General features: G+C 39.1%; 1 protein-coding gene across 1 annotated transcript in view; it reads right to left on the bottom strand.

The window, feature by feature from the left end:
• The window catches only part of LOC141950088 (mucin-5AC-like), a 56,165-nt gene extending 35,452 nt beyond the window's left edge, over positions 1 to 20,713 (bottom strand). The window contains exons 1-2 of the mRNA XM_074884488.1: positions 20,597 to 20,713; positions 19,437 to 19,443 (exon numbers count right to left, since the gene is read on the bottom strand). Coding sequence (XP_074740589.1) covers positions 19,437 to 19,443; positions 20,597 to 20,713 — 124 coding nt within the window. The remainder of the gene's footprint in view (positions 1 to 19,436; positions 19,444 to 20,596) is intronic.
• Between the last annotated feature and the right edge of the window lie 1,866 nt (positions 20,714 to 22,579).

Raw genomic sequence — 22,579 nt, forward strand, 5'->3', positions numbered from 1 at the left:
CCCAGAGCTGAAGGATGCCTGTCTGAAGGGATTCAAGCACCCACTCCCAAAGAGGTCCCCAAGAGACTGCTGGTTTTGGAGAAGAGGGTTCTGGGCAGCCTCACCATATCTAGAAGTTACTGTGGTGTCTGCAGTTTCTTTCAGACCTAAGCTTTTAATTCTTTTCTCACTTAACTTTATGCGTGACCACTAGCAATGTACAAAGAAGTAACTCAGGTCAGAGTTTAACCATTTCCCATTTCCTATTAGTCTTTCAGTATCACAGATAATATTATTAGGTAAATGCATTCATATCATTATAATTGATACTGATCAAGTGAGACAAATGCCTCTGTAAGTCTTAATAATAGGCCAGAATTTGCTCTCACCCAACACATCTACAGGAATTTCAGCAGCTATAGAATCATACAATGTTTATTCTGGCATGAGAACCTTTGTAACAGAGCAAAATAGTATATACGTGTATTTTGATCTGTTAATTTTTCTCAAGGAAACAGCAGGGGCTTTTCTTTACTTAGCAAATACATCATTCCCAAGGAAATTCTAGCTGCACTGGTTTATTTAGCAATTGCACAATGCCACATTGTTGACCATTATAAAAATAAGTGTCTCTCAGTTGTAAGGATAGTCAAGATAATTTACTATTTGATAATTCGGGAACTGACCTAATTATTAAGAATATTTCTGGATGCATCTTGCTAAGCCTGTATCCAGCTGCCAATCCACATATGCAATTATCATTACAATCAATTTATAAAAGTTATATTTGACCCAAAATATAAAGTCAGGCACAGAATATTTGTGGAGATGACATGGGACTGGGCCAATATTCTTTAGTCACTCAGGACATCTGAAAATATTTTCCATGGAGTGTGATTTGGATAAAGAGGAGTTTGCTGGACACTGTCTAACCACTACTCGTTTCCAAAAACAATTTATCAGATTAGTATAGCACAATATAAATAACTTTCTTGTTCAATGAATGACTGAAGATGTTTTCGACTGACATTGCATGACTCTAAATGTAAGCTTATACTCTAAGTGACTTGTATTTTGTGCTTAAATCAACTTGCCAGTATTTTAGTGTTTATTTCACAGTCTAAAATTTCATTTGCACTTCTCACTGTTTTGAAAATGATATGCAAGGTAAATGTACATAGGCAATCTGAAGGTTTAAAAATGTTAGCTTACAGGGAAGTAATTACTCTACATGAATGGGACTGACTTAGCAAGCTTGTACTCATGAAAGTAATTTCAATTTGAACGGTCCTGTTGACTTAATAGGACTACCCATATTAATAAAAACTGCCAAGACCAGTCCTGATGGATATAATATTGACAGGAGAAAAAAAAAAAACATATAAAATGATGGATTGTGTGTGTCAGATAAATCTCCTAGTCCTGCTCACAACTCAATATTAGTAATTTATGTAAATATTTTGCATAGGGTATTATCAAAGCACAATTAGTTACTGAAAATCATTGCCACATGAATATTCCCTTCCAGCCTCTTTTGCAAAAGAAGTTGTAAGAAATCTTGAAGAATCTGTTATTAACTCCTGGTAGGTGACAGGATACTGAAAAATGATTGAGCAGTAGTCTGATCCAGTGACTGGAAAATGTAGTGCTTTAAATTTAATAAAAACCATAACATTCATAATCAATCCTAATACAAAATGCAACAGGAATAAAATGCTTTTGTAAGGCATAAGCAATACTGAAAACCTGACATTTTAAGATGTGAATAATGGTTCTTTTTGATTTGATCCTCAGGGTTACTTTCCAAATGTAGTTATATGCAGTAGTTTGAGGCAATATTAAATTAAGTCAGCCCAGTTAATAGATAGACATTAAATATTCAGTGAAAATTGGAAAAAAAATATACGAAGAAATCTTGTTTTAAATGCAACCATCTGTTAAGTGAAACAATACAATGACTATAGTCGTTTAAAATACATTATTAAACATAGAGTATTTTTTCTTTTCCAATAAAATAGAGAACTTCTTACCTATCTGATGGATACAGCAAACTGCTAACAGGAAAGCCCATTCTGGTACCCATATCCTCCTGCCAAACCCCATCTTGAGTGGAGTCTGGCACAAGGATGTTGGGTCTGAAGTTGGTTGGGAGGAGTAGTTCACCTGTGCTGTCTCAGTCTTATATAGCAGGTGACTTTGGCTTCAGTCCCAGATTGATTCACAGAATCTAGAAAGGTGGGGTTTGGGGGATTTTAGCAAATGAACAGGTAAACAGAGGATGCTTTTCCTTCCTCAGAAACTGGCCAATGGCATTTGCATTTTGGGAGGAGTGTATACATAGCCGTACGTGTATTTTGTTAAGGTTCAGTCTAATAAAGAAACATAACATGATTGCAAATAGAACACAACTCCTCCTCCACAAATAACAGGTCCTGGAACAAATTTAATTTGGTGTTGCTTTACAGTTATGCAGATGGCATGCAAGTAATATTCTGAGTTTTTCAATACTGTAGCTGATGCCAGGCAGCTCCTTTGCAAAAAACCCTGCTGATCTCTGAGTCTGAGTTGTGGATTATTTCATATGTGGGGACCTAGCATTAGAAGTCCCTCTGTGCCTCTTAGGGTAGCTGATCTTCTTGTAAAAAGAACAGCCTTATAACCTTGAAGGGTCCTGCACTATCACACATCACACTGAGTGTATACCATGGAAACCCTTCTGTGTGGCACTGACAAGCATTAGGCACCTATCTGAGGAACATTAAGCCAGCTTCACCTAGACTATATCCTATATTGGTTAGAGATGGGCTTAAACCTTGAAATCTGCTTCTGAATTCTCTGCATAATCTGATTTTGCCTTCTTGTAGAAAATATCAGGAGTAATTTCAGACAGTCAGAGAGCCTTACACCAGCTTTACAGGAGAAAAAAAATCTTAGATTTATTATGATCTGCGACCATGATCACATTGTTTCAGTATCATTCCTGTGTAATTCCATTCACATCCATGGAGTTATGAGGACTACAAATTACAGAAACAGGCAATGAATCACACCTATAAGCCTAGCCAGCAAAAGTTTAACATACTTTTTTTCTGAACATTGGCTTTTTGCAGTTCTACTGGATTATCATTTTAAAAGCAGGAATGAATGTATGCTTCAATAAACAGACAGTATTGTTACTTCATGTCACTTTATCCTTCTTTTTTAGCTTGGGATCAGAGATAGGTAGGATGAGTTGCTCTGGGCAGATTTCTGTCTCTTTCCAAGGTCAATAGACCTCACTGTAATATTGTAAAAGATGGAAAATATGTTCAAAGATAGTGAGAGCATTCCCCTAAAAGTGCTAGGTTTGGAAAAAAAAGATGCACAGTCTATCACTTGGTATACACATAACATTTGCCCTCAGTTCATCTTCATCTTCAGCCCCTGCTAGTTTACAAGAAAGAAAGTAGCTGATGGATCCAAAAAATCTTCATCATAAGAAATGGAATGAGAGCCGCTCCTCAGTGGGGGATTTAACAAGAGACACCTGGAAGATATAACTGGGGTGCGGGAGCCGCAGGAGAAGGAGAAGAAAAATAAAATTATGTGTACTAGAATGTGTAGAGATGCAGAAAGGATTTTCTTTGCATAAAATGGGACAGTATCACTTCTGCATGTTTGGTAATACTCAGTTCAGCAGTCCCTACTGATGTTTGTCATTTCTGCTGAAGCAGGGAAAGGAGACAAAGTCGGGAAGGTGTCCTAACTGTGAAATGTGATATCAGCTGGATGCCTAATTCCCTTGGGTTCTTATCAAAATCCTACCCCACAATTATAAAAATATTTCCGTGAAAGAATAGGACAGTATAACACAATATTCTGTTCAGGTGTTACTGAACTGAAGGGTGCAATTTTTTTTCGATATATTTCCGTTCAGCCCTTATTTCCACTTTTGTTTAGCACTAAATATATTAGATCCTCACTCATTTAGTATTATAAAATAAACAAAAAAGAGTTCCTTTATGAAGTGTTGTCTGGATTTGATTTTTGGACTGAAATCAGTGGTAGCTTACTATGGCAAGGCTGGGGTACTTAAGTCAACATATTGGCCTGCTATAAACATGAGACATGTTCCCTGTCAGAATATCCAGGATGTTTAATGAAGTTACATCTTCATAATCAGTAGTAAGCTGTTTACACACCCTAGATCTGTATCTTCATGCTTCAGCAGACTAGGAGAAAAGAAAAGGCTGGATTTCCTGCCCATAGAACGTTGTTTTATTCTGTGCCAGTACTCATGATGAATATAAATTCATCTGTACATAGAGAAGGCAAATGGTATCTTGTTTACGTGACCAGTTAGCTGTATTAAATAAATATACACTAGTCTCACTTAAGCAATTAAAAAAGCCACCCAACAAACTAGGCTTTCAGCAACTAATGTGCGTATAGCTTTAGCAATAGGCTACCTGTGATGTTCAGAAGTAGCAGAGCTTGCTTTCCTTCTCAGTTACACCCACCTCTGCACAAGGGGAATAACAGAACACCAGGATCTTCTTGTGTTATTTTAAAACATTTGGAGAGAGTTTCTTGTTTCTCATTGGGTATACTAGAGCAAAGGACTACTCATAAAGGGAGGACTTTTCTGAGGGGGCAATTAGTGCTTTTGAGACTCATGTGGTGAAGTGGGGGAGGATGTCTGTACCTAGGATGACTAGGTGTGTCACTGGGGTCAAGGCTGTTTTTACCTTTGTGTCTCCTTCCTGTCTCTTTTACTGGAGTTGTTACTAAGCAGAGTGCTAATATCAAGCACTTGCTTTCTTCTTCTGACAGTTTTTATCACTCACTATAACTTTTTGTGACTACAACAATGCAGTCAAACTTGAGTATGTTATTTCACTAAGCATTTACCAGTCCACAGTATTATATAGCTGTTGTGAAGGTTGTCCCAGTTGTATTTGAAGGTGTTCTTCAAAAGATGTTGCTCAGATATTTTTCTCAAAATTTCATGTATTCTGGAGTTGTTATGATTGCTAGTGCTCAGACTGAAATTTTTGATCCAGGGAGTAGAGACATTCCAACGATGTTCCAGTGTTCAGCCTCTTTCTCTCCCTCCCTCTCCACCACAAGGAGTGGGTGAAATTGGTAATAACTAAACAGAAGAAATTCAGGTCACTCAGGCGGCTTATGAAATTTTAAAAGTTATCAGACTATGAAATTTCACTGATTGCTGGGGGAATCAAATCTGTAAATGAGAGTATCACAAAATCCAGAAGGGTTTAAGAAAATGTGTTCATTTGTCATGTGGGTGGTTGCTCCAAGAGGTTCTTGTAGATTAAAAAAAAAAAAAGTAGTTGGAGGACATTTGAATTTCCCAGATGGTACAGTGAAAGGAGCCTACCTGTGTTGGGAGGGAGAAGTGAGCTGTCCACTTCAGTTGTATGAGGGAAAAAAAAAAACAGAAGCAAGTTTTGAAGTATGTTAATAACAGAAACTCAAGCAGCTGCCTTTATTGTTAATGTACACCAGGAATCCACTAAGGGACCACAGTTTTGGTATTGTCTGGCACTAAAACAAAGCACTTTTGTTTGCAGGAGAGAATGTTCAGGGAGGTGTCGAAAGTATTTTTCTTTCTTTCCTGCATTTTAGTCTGTTTTTCTCAGGTTTAATGCTGTGTGAAGCTTATCTTAACACCTCAGCATCAAATAACATGGAAATAAATTTAGGATAGATCTGTAGAGTTGATACAGACCAGCTCATTTTATAGGAGGTTATTGGAAATTGGTTACAACAGCCAAGGATCTGGCTGACAAATATTCTTCTGACTTTTATTTTGATGTTGTATCAAAAAACTATACCAATGGATTGGTCACTAAAAGTACCTCTTGTAACACTCAATCCAATATATGTGTTATTTGACCCATAATTCTGACAATGGATGTAATGTCTCCAATTCTACATTTTCTTCTCGGTTTCTTGCATAGAAGTAGGGACAAAATTGGAGACATTGATTATACCAATTTAATGTAAACTTTCAAATGCCAGATAAAATGTGTGTATCATGCATACTATAAATACTATAATTACAACTTGAAAGTAGATATGAGGGTGGCAAAGGCAGGCATTCAGGAGTTACCAAATGGTAGTATTAAGGCTATTAATGAAACCAAAACTCTTCTGCCTTCTGTGTTCAAATTGCAACTCCACTAGTCTTGAGAACTTCTACCTCCTCGCAAGCGTGATAAACCAGAGGTAGTTGGGATCTGGGTAAAGCTGCGTTGTGCCTCAGCTCTGTGAAGCCCTTGCTTGCCATGTGAACTGGGAAAATGAATGAATAGTTGGACTGGTTAGAGAAAAGAATATTTATTGTGGTGTGGAAAGTAATGTAATGATAGTCTGCAATTAACGTAAACCAAGTTGGCATTAACTTAAGCAGAGGATCCGGCACACCCTTTCCACCTAGCTCTGTAGAGGTGTAGTTGCTCTTCTTGGCTTGTCCTGCTCATGTTTTTCTCACCTTTCTCTGATAGCCTCAACTGTTCTTTACTTCCATCAGTCTACAGGTGACTCACCAGGGTTTTGCTTTCCAGCCCTACCCAGGGATTCTCGCTCACTCTCCAGCCTTTTTTCAATGGCCTGTTAACTTCCCCCTAACAAAAACATGCATTGCTACGTGGAAGAAAATGGTGGGCACACTCTGGCAACAGGCTTCTTTCCCTGGTTCTTAGAGGAGATGGTGCAGTCTGTTTTCTGTTTAGTATAACATGTCACAACATTTGAGAAATCTCAGAGAGGTTTCTCCATGGAGAAAAAAGCTGCACATAGCCTCATGGTGAAAAGCATGTGGCGAGAGTGTTAAACTCTTACAGTGAATGGCCGATGAGCTCTCTGTTGTATATGGTTGTTAAGACTTTTTAGTCTGTTACAGTAACTTTAGAACTGGTCATGCAAGGTGCTACAGAACGTGGGATAAAACTCCGACTGTGGAGATTAGAGAGTCTAAATGGAAAACAAGTGAGAGCTAAGAGAAGGTTAGAGGCAATTAAGTAACTTGCCTCATTTGTCAGTGACATTAGTCATAGTTCACTAATTATAGAGTGACACCTTAACTGAACAGTTCTGCTGTCTTCCCTTTTCTTGATTCGGTTTTAAAGGATTTGGAAGAGGAGCCTGTAACTGGTATCTTGAACTGTTGGCAGGCTCTGCTCACCTTAACTAACGGAAATGAAAGATGCAAGAAAAATAAATTAAACCCATGTCTAATACTTTGGCAACAATGGCTTCTGTGCATTTCAAATTGAATTAATGAAATGTGGTCATTCATGTTACGGTTTTCAAATGTAATAGCTCTTCTTAAGCGCACAGCTTGCTTGACTTCTGTGTGGTCAGTATAGAACCCAGATGAGCTCAGCACCTTCTTTCTCATTGTGATTCTTGCTCCTGGGCTTTAAGTATGTGAATATTCAGTTGTACTGGCTGAATCATTTTTTTAACCTAATTGCCATCCTTTAAACCTATCTGGAAAAACTCTTAATAGCTTTGCTGCCAGAAAGCTGACATGCCTTGTCTTATCTCAGTATTTTTGATTGTTTGGTGCTATTTTGTTAAGTTGGGAAAGTGTATATATGTATGTGGTGGATCATTTTTACCAGGTTTAATGTTCTTAGGTTCATCATGCACTTAATTCAGCTGAAAGCGTAACTTTTCCATTGTACATGCTATCTGAAAAATCAGCCGGTAGATTTTTCACCTTCAGTATTTGTTTGGTTCTTACAGTGTTAGGATGGTGTTTATAGCTCTCATTTGGTTTGTCTCATTGAATTTCAGTTTTGTTTTCCTCTTCTGTTTAGTGCTGAGTATGCCTTTCTGGACTAATATTGCCACTGACGCTTTGTTATCTGTTTGACATTCACTGTCCTACATGTTGCTGTGCTTTTGCCTTGCCTGTGCACCTTTTCTTCATTTCATAGATTCCTTATTCTGTGCGATATTAATAATATACATGAGCCAAATCTGGCTTTTTGAATCCTTGATGGGAGACTTAATATAGTTAATTTTTTTCTTTGTTTTTCTTCTCCACAAGCTTGGCACAATTATTTCTCCTGCCCCAGTAGTTGTATGTAGCCCCTCATTTTAATGATTATTTTTTCCCCAAGCACTCTCAAGTTTTAATCTGCATTTCTTTGACTACTTCAGAACCTGTTGTTGGACAGATATTGGTGTATTTTTCCTTATATTGTGAGGCTTTCTCAGTGATACTTGATGGGTCATTTCTGCACCTGTTCCACAAAATTGTTCAGGTTTGAGTATGCTCTGAAGTGCTGCACATACCCTCAATGCTTGGCAGACTAAGTTTATGCCCATATTGGCAGATAACTTTAAGTTCAGTCTGAAGACTATATATGTGGGGACCAGGCTCTAAGTCTAACAACTCCTGTCTTCAGTGCTGACTGACTTTAGAGGCTCGGCTGAACTTCTGCCTAAGGAGTCAAGCTTATCATCCCTTATCTCTTTGTCTACCCTATTCTTCAAATTAATGAAAGTTACCTGGCATCCATCCTGAGCAGACAACAATGCAACAATTCAGTTTTCATTTCGTGGCTTTTCTGTTCCCTCTTTCCCTCTCTATCATCAATAGAGTGTATGAGACAAATCTACAAGTTTAGAAAAGACTTATGCAGACTAACTCCTGGAATAGCCCAATTTGCAAATAAAAGCTCAATGTAGATAGTTTTGTTGTGGGCTACCAAGTATGCAGCAGTGTCCATCTGTTTTGGGATGGCTGATGATAATGGTCAGTGTGGATGACCACAGTGGTTCCTCCTGCTGCTCTCCTCTGTGATATCCTGTTCTACCCCATTAGTTAAGATGCGGTTCCCAAGAAGTTCAAATCCAGTTAAAGCAGAGCTGTTGCTATCTCCTTTTCCCCTGGACTGGCTGCACATGTCCACTCCCTCCCTTCCTTCAGCTTTGGCGTCCTTATGACCCCCACAGTGAACCTGGTCAGTGAACGACCTGGTTCCAAAATTTCGTTGCTCTTTTGTGCAAGATTATCTATCATGAGCTTCGTTATTTTCTAAAGTTTTGACAATTATAGGAATAAATAATTTTTTGTGGTTTGTGATGTATTGTTTCTCCAAATTCTTGGGTACATGAACTGAAAACACACCTTTTATAGACAACATATCTGCATCTTGAAATTTTTGGAGGGAGCTTCTAGGACTTCATACAAGCCCTCCTTGCCTTCTTGTAGCACATCTAGATAGTTATAGGAGCACCTATAAGACTTTTCCGCTTCTTACTAATTCTGTTTCAGTCTTTCTTTTCCTTACTCATTCCTATTTCAATTTCAGAGCTCCTCTCTAATATTTAAAAATCACCATGAGATTGTTAAATGCACTTGCGTCTGCTGAGGGACAGGGAATCAGTGTTCTAGTTTAATTCCTTTTTCTATATATAGAGACATCTTTCATCAAATGCTTCCTAAAAGTAGGAGTTTCTGAATCCCTGGGCATTCTCCTATATGTAAGACATATTCGTATCCATGGAGGAGAGGGGCTGTGAGCCGTGTAGCTGTGGCTATATTACCCTCTTACAATGCTCTCTGTGTATTATCTGTTAAAACATTAGTAAAGACTAGACATTCAAAACACAGTCCAGCCTGGTGGTGAGTACAGCACCTGCTCTCTGAGTATGTTCTGCAGCCAGCAAACAGAATGAGAGAGGCAAAGAATGGATGTGAATTTGGTGTTATTTCTCTTGCTCCAGTCTAATCAGACAAAGAAGCTAGGCAGGAATAGGGGTAAGCAAGCTTCTGCTTTCCACAGGCTGCAACATCATCCTTTATTTTAAGACCAAGCAAGAATTATGGGACAGTAAAGTGCTGCCTGGCACTGCTGGGATAAGTAAAGCAGTTGAACTGAGTTTCAAACCACTTGAAACTCATTCAAAGTACTTAGGAGACAAAAGCTGGGTATTTCTGCTTATGTCTGAGTATAAACGTGGATAGGACACAATTCACGGTAAGAATCTTGACGTTTCTCTGACTGCACTGTTTGACTGCTTCTGGTTGCAGTAGAAGGTTTCAGAATAATAGAGCTGTATTAATTTCTGTTATTCTTTTACTGCTGAGGTGAGTTTTAATTTTACGTGTTGTCCCTTACAAATAGAAAGAACGTGCAAAACAACTCGCACTTGTTTTAAACCAATTGCCATTCCACATATGGTATTTAAGGGCCAGTCAAAGCAGAATGTTGATGGATCTCATGCAGTCAGGCTTTGCTCTGGGAGAGGCTGCAAGTCACCCATTCTATTTATTATTTGCACATCGTAACCTTTAGGTGTATGCGCGTATATGCATGCTGCTCTGTTAGTTTACCATAATGAATATATTGCAAGTGCTGAAGGACATGATGTTAATAGCTGTAAGGGGGCTTGTTTCTTCCCTTCTAGTTTCAAATTCCCAAAGAGAATTTAAAATTAACCAGGCTTCATTTCTTCTCATTTCTGTGACATACATCTGTACAGAAGAAGGGTGTCTCCACAACTTTAACAATTTTATTTCATCCAAACTCAACTGTATCTTAGGGCCACATTCAATTATGGTGCTGACTGATCTGTAGAAACATTGTAGAGAACAATGAAAAATATTCTTGCAGCTTTCTGAACATAATGAGCAAGATTCTTATCTCATTTACAGTCTTGTATGTCATAGCCAAAGGTACTTAGGAACCCTGCTTAAAGATAAGAAGCTTGAGAATCAGATTAAATGCGGATAGTGTTGTATTAAAGTGGTTTAGTGAAGACAGGAGGTTATACAGTGTTGAAGAGGTGGTCTGAGATCCTGAAGGTCATCATCCAAATACCTGCCCATCACAGGCTCTTTATGAAACTCATGTCACTGCACATAGGATCTCTTCAGTTTTGTGGGTTAAGTTATGTGCTGTTTGGATCCTATGTAGGAAGGATAGACTTTACCTGGGAGTAAAAAATCCAATCCCTGGGAATAAAAATCTTGCTACAATCTCATTGCTGAGTTTGCAATGGTGTGAAGGAAACAGCAGGCAATGGTGTGAAGGACTACACACTGCTGTGAATTTTCTCCACCACTCTATTTTTTCTTTGCTGATGTGTTTCCGTGCACCTCAGCTGCATACTCTACAGCAACACTCACTCCTGTGCCTAACTCTTCAATCCCACTGTTACCTACAGATGGCAAACAGCTTCCTCTGCTACTCCAAGCTGTTTCTACTCACCTAAATGGCCTTCCAACTTCCTTTTAAACTCAACCCGTGCTCCTTGCAACACCACTACTTGTACTCCAGTATTCACCGTGCCTATTGCTTTGTAAATCCCTCCGCACAAAGGCATCTCATGCTTTCTGACCCTTCATGTAAATAAGATCCTTGGACATATGCTTGCTGTGTACTCCTGAAGCAGCCTCTCTTCTCAGTCACTGTTTCTGGCTGCAGAAGCATGTCTTGCCCTTCTGCAAAGGGGAAATGGAGAGGGGTATAATATGGGTATAAAAGAAGAGGAATTATGGGGAAAGGAATTGGAGAAGCAGAAGTACAGTTGTGTTCCATAAAAACATGTCTTCCAGTTCTGATAACAACAATTCTCAGTTGCAACTTATAGTAGCTCAAGGAACTACTAGAACCTCTTAACTCTATTCTTTTGATAGCGTCTAAGTCATAAGTAAATATCAAAACAGCTTATTAAATAAAGTTGTATATAGAAGTGCTTGGAATTTCACATCATAATGAAAAAATGAGGATACAAATATTTTCATTACATGTTTCTTAGGGTATCCCATACCCATACTATCCTGAGATAACATATCTTATTGTCTATATCGAGCATAATATTTAAATTCATATACCCAGTGCTTAGGACTAAGATGAAGTGTTTAAAACAACCTGTCAAGATCTCCCAACCCATCTGCTGATGGGGTAGGTAAAGCAGCTGAACTGTCTCACACCACTTGCAACTCATTCAAAGTACTTAGGAAAAAAAAGCTGGGTACTTCTGCTTATGTCTGAGTATGAATGTGTATAAGACACAGTAAGAATCTTGACGTATACTGCGAGAAATGTTATTAGAAAAGTTATCAAAATAAATTGACTCTAATTCAGAATCAAGGTAGTGGTGTGATTGTTACCAGGAATCTGGTGGGATTATGGTCTCTTGCAGAAGTGACTAAGGCAGTCTGCTGAGAGTCAGCAGTCCTTGGTTTTATTTTCAATTTTATGATTTCCTTGCAGAATGCCAATGTGCAAGATTCCTCTGTGTGTTTGATTTCCCTTCTATTTTCTGTCTGGCTAAAACAGTTTTATTATAAATGTCTCAAGAAGGAACTAATAAATTCTACATTTACGTATTAGTATGATAGGAACTTGATACTGGTTGTTACTGGAGTAAAAACCCCTAATTATTGAAAATTGCTAATTAAAAATGCTAACCCTTTTTCCCAGATTTTGGAGTGCAGAGGGTAGGAATGGGCTTTTCCACCTGCAATGACTTTTTTTATGCTTTAGCGCTAGGAACAAATTAAAGTATCTTTCAGGTTGTCCTAATCTGAGCAAAGGAACTCTCTTGTTCTACTCATGGAAGCAGTGTTTCATCTCCCACTTTGACTGTATTGAGTAATGCTTAGATGAAGCCAAACATCTGCTCTGCCATGTCCTTCCATACATGGAGGCATATGCACTGCCTTACATGGCTCCTTTGTGGATCACAGGTCAGTATCACAGCAGCCTTTAGTTTGGTACAGTGGTTCCACGGCATTTCGAACGATAATTTCAAAGTAACATTTTAAATTTCGAGACACAAACTTGGCCAACTCAAGAACTTTCTAGGCACATTTTATATACTGCAGAGATAAATTGACTTGTTTTCTGCGCCCTTTCAAGTTGACAGGGAGTTTTTCCATTGTATTCAGTTTGAACAGAATCATGTCGACACTGAGGGAACCTTTTGGGACTCTTGTATGTAATAAAACATATTGTTGAATTAACATAAGACACACCTTAATTATGAAGGTTAAAGTGGTCTCAACCACAGAGCATGCTGTGTATACATCCTGGATAATTCAGTGGGTTTTTCCATTTCGTGCTACTTTGCTTCTGACAGAAACAACATCCTGTATATATCAAGATCAAAGACAAGTAGAACTTTGGGAAAGAATTTCCAGTTTGACCATTCATGAAAGAACTAAATGAGCTCATTCTGTATGTCAGAGACATTAGCTGTACCCTTTGTCTCTAGACTTATTTGCTAGGATATTTGTGGATCAAAACTATATACAAGTTCTAAGTGGAGGAAAAGCTTTGGTATGTTATATTTTGAAATGAAGGATAATAGAATAGAATGTCAGGAAACTCTCATGGTTGTTCTTTTGGGCATATCTGCTAAGTAGTCAGTATTCTAGATAATATTTGCTCATGAAGAGAAAGGAATGTAAATATATTTATGTACGTAATTTAGCCAGTTCTACACCAAAATTTATTTTAAAAATTATTTTCCTCAGACCTTTTTTATTCAATGGCCCTTGAATGTTGATGTTGGAAAGTTGTTCCTGTGGGCTTACAGGCAGGAAGATATCTGAATTGATTTAGTGAAGAACACCTCGGGAAAAAACTGTCTTTAGATATTTTTTTCTGTAGTCCAGAGATCCAGATAATGAAAGTGATTTAAAAGATCTATGCAAATTCATATTTTTCTTAAATTATGCTAATTTGTTAAAACATAAAAATTTGCACTTATATTTCAGTGATTAACCTTAGGTATCCTCTATTTTTCACAGTTGGATCAAAATTTATTATATGTAGAACATTACTCACCTTCCACTGAAATCAATGAAGAGATTTCTATGGAAGCTCATACAAATTTTATCAATCCTTTAATAATGCATACTTTGATAATGATTGTATCCTTTCACATGCTGGCTTACTAAGTGGGCAACATGCTTTCTATCACAAGGCAGCGTACAGTGCAGCATTGTGGAAGCTGAATGACTGCATATCTACTGAGATGAATTGTTATCTTGAACCATCAGTTATACGTTAGCTAGAATGAGCTACTCTAGTTCTGATTTGTTCCTGAATCTTTCTTGTATCTTTACCTTACCACTGCCAGATGTGATTATACAACATTCTACCTCCTAAGACCCTCTTCCCAATTGCTATGACTTTGTCAAGCTTCTAATCATTTAGCTGATATTTCACAGACTTTTGATCTACTTGTGCCAAATATTTTTGGGAGGAGGAGGTGGAAATATTTCAATCGGAATGATCCAACTGTTCAGAATGCGGCAAGAGAATAAATTGCTTGTTATATCATTTAACAAATCAATGTGTTGCAACATAAGGGAATTTGGGAGGATCCTTCTTCTATTTAAAAAACTTGTCTTGACAACTAAGCTTGAAAAGCAAAACACTGTTCATTAAAATTTACTGGAATCCAAGTTGTTCGTACAACTGCTGATGTCATCCTAGGGTGTTACGTTTAGCTCAGAGAGATCCCGGTACTTCTATTATGTGGTGAAGCATTTAATGGATGCCAAATCAAACTCTTAACCTCTCTGTAATTCAGCAGAAAAGTAAACTAGATACTGGGAAACAGAATCAAACCTTTCTGATAAATACGTGTTTGCTTTGCTAATATGTTGGAGCTTTTTTTCCCCCAACACGAACGTAAAACAAGAACAGTAGCGAAGTTGGTGCTGGTTTTTTTTTCCAGATGAGAACTACTTCCACTCTATTCATTTGGTATAGGAATGACTGCAGTAGATGAGAGGAAATGTCCATCCAACCCAATACCCTACCTGTGGCAGTGGACAACATAGCATGTCAAGGAAAGAGCAGAGCAAGCACAAAGTGGGAATTCTGAAGAAGACCCTCTTATACTCCAGGGATATGTGGCTCAGGGGATCCTGATGTGAAGCCTTTGGGTTCACTATCTCTATGACTTTGTTGTTGTTGTTGGTTTTGTTGTTGTTATTAAGTTAAAAGAACATATGGGTCACGATTGCAGTCAGTATGGAGAAGCAGCAAACTTAAAATATAAGTTAAAAGACCTTGAAAACCGACAAATTTCATTCTCTTCCTGAATTTCTGTTGCAACTCAGTTGTTGTCTGCAGATGAGCTTCCTCTTCACTGGCCCTTTTGTTTTTGCCCTTTGTTGTTTCTGCTACTGGACTATGAGTGTGACGGCTTCCTCTTACAGAAGCCAAAGGGAAATGGAAAGTGGAACACTGACTGGGAGAGAGGGGAGAGGAAGAAAGTGGGACTTGGGGATCATCAGGGGAGAATAGCTTAAAAGAATGAGTGAGGAGACAGAATGCAGAGAGGTGCCAGAGGGAAGTGGGTACGTATGGATGAGTGAGGAAGCTGAGAATGTGCATGAGGTAGCAAGTGAAAAAACGAATGGGATATTATAACTATTTGCACCTCCAGATCCTGGAGGTAAACTAAATTAAACACAACTAAAGATACTGGCTGGCCCTTGACTGAAAGAGTTAAACAACTTGGTATAAAGAATTCCTTTCTGTACTGTTCTGGGCAAGCCACGGAAAGGACGTCATGCTTCTGAATTTTATTTGTCTTGGAGGTGGTGCACGGACATCCTTATATCTCAGAGTCTCCTTTAAATGACATTGCTTGATGGAGTGTAAGAAAAGTTTCTGTCCCTAGTCAGCTTTGATCCCTCCCCTCTGTTTGATGACTACTGTTCACTCATGAACACTGTGACTACTGTCTTATAACTAGCAGAGCAGGGGCCACACTACTACAGAAATAACCAGCAAAATCCCAGTTTCAAGCATTTGTCTGTTCCCTTTAAGGTTTATAAATAGCACAGGTAATCTTAGATGCCTATTACTGTTCTGTCCCTCCTCTCTTCCGTGTCTTTATATTACCTTTTATCTCTAAGGATTCTCACATTTCATGTTTGTACAGCACAGCAGAGAGTAATTCTATGCCATTCTACTACAAGCACCACCATGGCTTAATAAATATCTAGATAAATAATAATAGGACAATGCAGAGACATGTAAACAAAATGAAACTCTAATCCAGTTTGGCAAAGCATGTACGTACATATTTCAAAGAATTAATTCAGACCATTAATATATTATAGTGCCTAACACAGGAAAATCCTGGCCCATGTGGGTGGGGTTCTTAGCTGTTAGGGTAATACTAATGCCAAAGCATTTAGTTTATTCTGAAATGCGCATGTTCTTAAACTAGCTTTCTGAATAAGTGTGTGGAATGGAACTGGGTGTTAAGTAGAGTCTGACTTTACAGGCGTAAGTAATCCCAGTTTTTCCAACACACCTATTCATGAGTTCAGAGTTTCATAAATTCTCAAGCATGATGCTGCGTTAACAGCTAAGAACCAGTACTCCACAGCCCCAGAATGGAAATGTTCGTAATGAAATGCAGTCAGAAAACTAGAAAAAAACAACAGACAATGGAAAGGAAAAAGACTGAGAGGGAGAGAGTAGACAGAGTGGGATTGCCTTTTCCTTGCTACTCATTCCTTCCTATAAAGGAATGTTACTCATACTGTTGCGTAATTTTTACAGAGATATTTCAACCAAAATTCCCAGTCCTTGTTCTGTGTTTCTGTAGCCTTCACATAGCTTAGAAACAGAGTGTCTTGATTACTTATATTGATCTTTTCATCAGAGAGTACTTTTTTGATGAGGATTTACTTTATCTACCAGCAATTATTTTACAAGGCTCTGACCTGTCAGCATGCGCATTGTGTTGGGGTAGAGCCAAGACCGTGTGTCAAGGACATTTTTAGGCGTAAGGCTGAAGGTAACACAACTCATCCACAATGGCAGTCTCTGTCTGACTGTTTGCTCTGTATGGATTCAGTTTGTGTGACGTCTGTTAAATATCTAAGTCTTTGTCAAAATGAATAGGAGATTTATTATCAGGAGTAAATTGACGATGACTCTCAACCTTTGCAGAACTCAAGTGCAAAGCAGTTTTTCCAGTTAGAAAAAGGACTTTGTATGCTACCAGCAACTAATGATGTCAAACACATGGATAAAAGTGGAGGACCCTGAAACAACCTACCATGAAACCAGATTCAGTAAAACAAGCAACCACCACTGCGCCAAACACACCAATGTTAATACCAGAGACACCAGTCTTTTCTGCTGGGAACAATCCCTCAAGACCCAGGAGACTTGCTGGGGTGTGTTTACAAGTAAAATACTGACTGCTTGTTTAGAGTTTGTTTATGTGGTTGTTACATATGTATGTGTCTCATATGCGGTGTAGAGACATGCAAATGTAATACTACAGTATACTCGAAGTAAAAAACCAATGTTGCACCAGTACAGCTAGTGGGAGTGAGTCCTACAAGTCGTTTTTGCATCCAGCAATGTATAGATATTACAGTAGTAGTACTAATTGTTTAGAGTGTCTATAGTGGAATAGAAGTACATGGAGAAGGGAAGGCTTTAAACACACTGCTAAAATAACGCAGGATTTTTCTTCAAGTGTCAATAATGCAAATGTTTTCCTGAGGCTGACTGTGGACCGAATTCTGTCCTGACTGTGCAAATCCAACCCTTCTGGCTTCAGCTGAATGGGTTAGGAGAATAAGATTTGGCTGGATTTCACCACTTCCTTAGATAGACTTATCTAAGAAATAACTCTGATGGCTGGCAAAATATTTAATCACATTATATTGAAGCTGACTGGAGGGTTTCTGTGACAAAAAGCTTGCCTAAGTTTTCTAATTATGCTAGCTAAGCATGTAAAACATTATCTCTACCTACAAACTTTATAATGCCTACAACCTTCATTTTTGAGAGAGGAAGCTGGGCAGACTTCAGAGAAGTAATAATACAAGTAGCTGCAGATTGATTACTGAAGATAAGATGAAAAAATTTGGTTGAAACAACAAACAACAATAGACACAAATCTGTATTTTCCCTGTAGATCCTTTTCCCTTTGGGATCCTTGTGTACTAACCACGGAAAGTACTCTTAACATGAGAGTTCATCTATTTATCAACACAGATTGCCTAACACAGCTGAAATATCTGAGTCACATCCTAGATGACACACAACTTTTGGGGAGAAAGGAACAAAATAACCCGTTGCCTGAAGCAAGACACTTTGTTTGCTGTTGTATTGTACAAAAGTTCAAGTTTGACAAGATAGACCAGTGATCTTCTATGCAACTGCTGATAGGTGAATAAATCAAATGCACAGCTGTGAAACTTCCTGTGTGATTCTGAAAGCAGCTAGCTACATTTCCTGGATACTAATAAGATAGTTTCTTCAGAGAAGTGAAAGCTTATGGATTTCATTTAAAATATAAATACACATTATTATTTTAAAAAATAATATGCTTAAAATACATATTTTGAAACTCTAAGGAAACATAAACAGCAGTAAACAGATTGAAACAGTCAGTAGCCTGTATTATGTAACAGAAGAAATGCAATATAATAATCAGTACAAATATGCATGAAGCTGCATGATACAATGTGTATTAAGAATGAAACAAAGAAGAAATAACAAGACAAACATGTCCTCAAGAAATATAAGTGAAGGATAGAATTGCTCTTTTAGCAAGGTGGCAAACAGGCAGTCCCTGCATACATTCTGCTGTTCCATGGTAAGCGACCTGTTTGATGTTGACAGTCGCTGCTTTTCCAGTCAAGATGCTAGAGCTCATTGATATGACACATCAGATTCTCAGCAGTGCCACAACACAGTTTGGCACACCTTAAAGAGAGGAAGATGTACAGCTCTGAGCCTTTCCTATATTGTCCTGATTCAGCCCATTGTCTCAACTAAGAGCATCCTCAGCCTTGCCTGAAGGCCCCGTGAGCAGAGCAGGAATGTGCACCAGGCAGGGGCAGGGGAGCATCTGTGAAGGCACACAGATGGATGTAAAATGCAGCACCTATGCAGCTTTGCTGTGCCAGGCAACCAGGATCAACCAGCAAAGCTTGCTGATAAAAACAAATAGGCTGGAGACATTTTTCTGTCTCTTATCTTTTAAACCTTTAAAGAAGCTAAAACCATACCAAATCCCTGTGACGTTAGAAACTGGACTTTATGCAGAATGGTGAGCTAGCTTGCTTTGTTCACCTGTGTACAAATACTGTGTATTTATACCACCTGTATAAATACTGCTTGGTGTGTGCTTTGCCACAGAGGATATAGGAGGGAGGCAGGACATTCCCATGCCCTGGCTGCAGGGATGGAGGGAGGCTGGCCCTGGGGCTGCAGCATGGTCAAGGCAGCCCTACTGGGGCCTGGGGGTATTGGGGGCCAGTTTGCCACCAGTGCTTTTCCACCCTTTACGTGTAATCTTGGGTATGAGTTAAGAGGTTACCTTGCTGAGGCAGATTAGCTTGTGCTCCAGTAAGTTGTTTCAGGGTGGAAAGCCTGTGATTTTGTTTGTGGTGCCTGTTTGCAGAAGGGGATGAGGTTGTTCTGTACCAAATTCCTGTCACAAAAAAAAAAAAAAAAAAAAAAAAAAAGGGAAATTAAAAGAAATATGAGAAAAGTCCCAAGCCTTTCAAGCACAGTTTTGGTTGCTGTTCCAGGAGCAGAAATGCTGCAAACTTGCCATATCCTCTCAGAAGATGTTTCCCAACGAGGTGGGAGTACTGTGCTCCAGGTACATACCTCGCTGCCATTCTCCTGAAGAAGTGGTGATGGTGGTGGATTGTCATCCCGGGAGCTGCAGGTGCCCTGTGTGTGCGGTGCAGGGTGCTGCCTGGGTGCTGCCACCCAGGGAGCTGCACTGAGGGAAACTGTGCCCAGCAGCCCCTGCCAAGGGCTGCACTTTCTCTGGGAGGAAGGTGACCCCTTGCATTCAGGAGGACATCTTCCCCAGGGGCTTTACGCAGCCTGGATGACATCCAGGGAGTGTGGGAAGCCTCAGGTGGGCCATCTTCGCTGCCAGCAGCAAGGTGTTTCCCGCTGCTGGCGCCCCATGCCCTGCACTGGCCCTGGAGGTTTAAGATGGTGTACCTGAAGGCCACCTGGGGAAGGGGGTCCTCCCTCTGTTGTATTTCTCAATATTTCTCAGGAGGGCACTCCTGGAGCTCGGTGAGTTTTGGGTTAGCTCCTGGGAAGGACACAACCTCCTTCTGTCCAGCCCCTCACAACTCCTGTGCTGCCACCTTTTTGCAGCATTATCTCCAGCAGTTTGTGACAGCCATGGTGGTGTTTTGAGTAGGAAAAGCTCTCTGAAGGCAGTGGGCAGTTGTTATCTTTCCTCCCTCCCAAAATGTTCTTACATCATGGATGAACAGGTTGTGACACATTCAGATAAATTTGTTTCATCCTGTACTGTTTACTCTGAGCCCTTGTAAAAGGAGTTTTCAAAAAGCCATATGGAGCACAGTGTGGTTTGATTGTTATTTATTGGCAGTTGTGACTAAATTATGTGTGTGGAAATTATTTGTAATGCATTGCATTAACTCTATTTTTAATATAAGCTTTTACAAAACACAGTTGCCAGGACTGAATCAATTTGCTACCGGGCAACTTTATTATGGGCAGTTTCTGAATGCTTAGATTGGCCACATCACCAGATCAGATTGATCTCAAATCATTTGAAGTGAATTCACATCTTGAAATAATAAACCTACCTTTAGAAAGATGGCCTCTTCTTTATCGTTGCTATCATAAATGCAAGGAAGATCGTAATCTTCATGCTCTGCTTTAAGTTTGATTCCCAGCATACGAAGGCCTGATGGTGTTGTCATGAGTGCTAGAAAAATCATGGAATAACATCAGTGTGACCATACCAGAATGAGTGAACCAAGGTAGGAGAAATTCTCTGTCTCTCTCTGGTAACTTTTGTCTATTTATTTATTTCTAACCCTTGTGTGTTGACCAAATGTTCTTCCTCCATTGGGTAAGTGAGGTGTGCTTACTGAGACATTTGGGATGTTTGGTAATTTTTTCAGTTCAGGTGGATGAACTGTAAAAAAGAGTCTCCAAGCCGTTTTCATAGTTTCCTGGAAATGTCAGAGATTAGTCACAGTGCATATTTGTATTTTCCTGTGAGGTAAATCAAGATCCTGCTAATATCGTGTCCGCTGTAGTTACGTCAGTGTAATTCCGACAGTTTTTTCTGTGTCTCTTGGAGTGCAGGCTAGCGTTGGCCTTGTGGTTCAGGATTGCCATTTTGTGTGAATTTCTGCTTCAGGAGTGAAAAAATGGCTTCTTGATACTGAAGCAGAAGAGCTCATGAGCTTTGTGAGGTTCACGGGAGTTGAGCAGACTTGAGCTATTCTTTGCCCTGTCCCTGCAGTGTACTCTGAGCCTGGAGAGCTGAGAAGGGGCAGATTAGATTAGATCACGTAGTCTTTTAATCAGCTGAAGTCTTCCTCGTGCCGAAGAAGTGGCTGATGGTTTAAATCAATTTTAGAGTGCAGTTTTGTCACAGGAGAACTTGTAGGAGTTCAAGTATTAACAAAGGTTTGGCCCAGATTTTTGCACAAATAAATCTCTGCATTTAACACAAAGGCAATCTGTAAGATGAAGTATTTCTATGAGGTGCACTTCTTTATTGTGTTCCCTCTGTTACCTGGTTTTTTTGGTGATCCCACAGAAGTCTCTCTTTTCCAGGGTGTGATTCAGCAGTGTCCGTCCTGGTTTTATGTAGATAACAACTGAGGCCTTGGTTGCCCACTGCTATGGAAGGGCTGCCTTTCGTGGGTAAGTTCTGGCACTGGTGGAAAGGCACATGTGAATCCGTGTGGTCTGATGGCTGACTGAACTTCATCCACTTTTTGGCAGCATTCCTCAAGCCCAGTGTTCCTCTCGCAAAGATAGCGCCACAGAGGAATTCTTCGGGAAAGAATTTGAGAGCAGATACAATAAATCAATGATAAGCTAACATGGTAAGGGGCTATTATTTGTATATGTAAAAAGCCAGATTTTGTGAGTTTTCTGCTAAATGTTTGTAATCTGCTGGAAAGCTTACTTCAGAGATGCCTTTTCTTCAGGACGTTCAGCTTGCTAGTATGAAACAAAATTACAGGCTACTCTTATTTCTGGTTAGCAGTCGCTCTGAATTAACAGGCTGTGTGTGTGAAGCTAACCATTTCAGACTGAAGATTATAGATTAATGGGAGGTAGGATTGTTGATGTGTTTGTCCTATATATACATTTGTTGGTCTTTACATACACACACACACATATATAAATAAATACAGACTCTGTAATGAGGTAATATACATTTACAGTGACTAACAATTTTTTTTTTTTTTATAAAAGCCCAGAGTATATTAGAAATCTGAGAATGGTTTAGGTTGTGAAATTACTTCTGATGGAATCGCAGCTGAGATTGAAAGACTGTTGAAATACCAGTCATTAAAATTCTGTCTAGGATTACTGAGGGATGGATTATATTGATCCCATAGCTTCCTTGCTAAAGGTAAAGGGTTTTTACGTGTTTCTGTTAGATCAAGTGCACTGTGACAACTTCTCTGTTATGAATACTATGCAACAGCACCTTGCCATGAGGTATGTGATTCAGTATTGTTTTGTGTTATCTTCAGTCAACACAAATTTAGTGCAATTATAATGCTCATTTCCTGTAAAATAGCAGATATCTGAATAAT

This window comes from Strix uralensis, chromosome 15, assembly GCF_047716275.1.
Source record: "Strix uralensis isolate ZFMK-TIS-50842 chromosome 15, bStrUra1, whole genome shotgun sequence".
Taxonomy (NCBI): Eukaryota; Metazoa; Chordata; class Aves; order Strigiformes; family Strigidae; genus Strix; species Strix uralensis.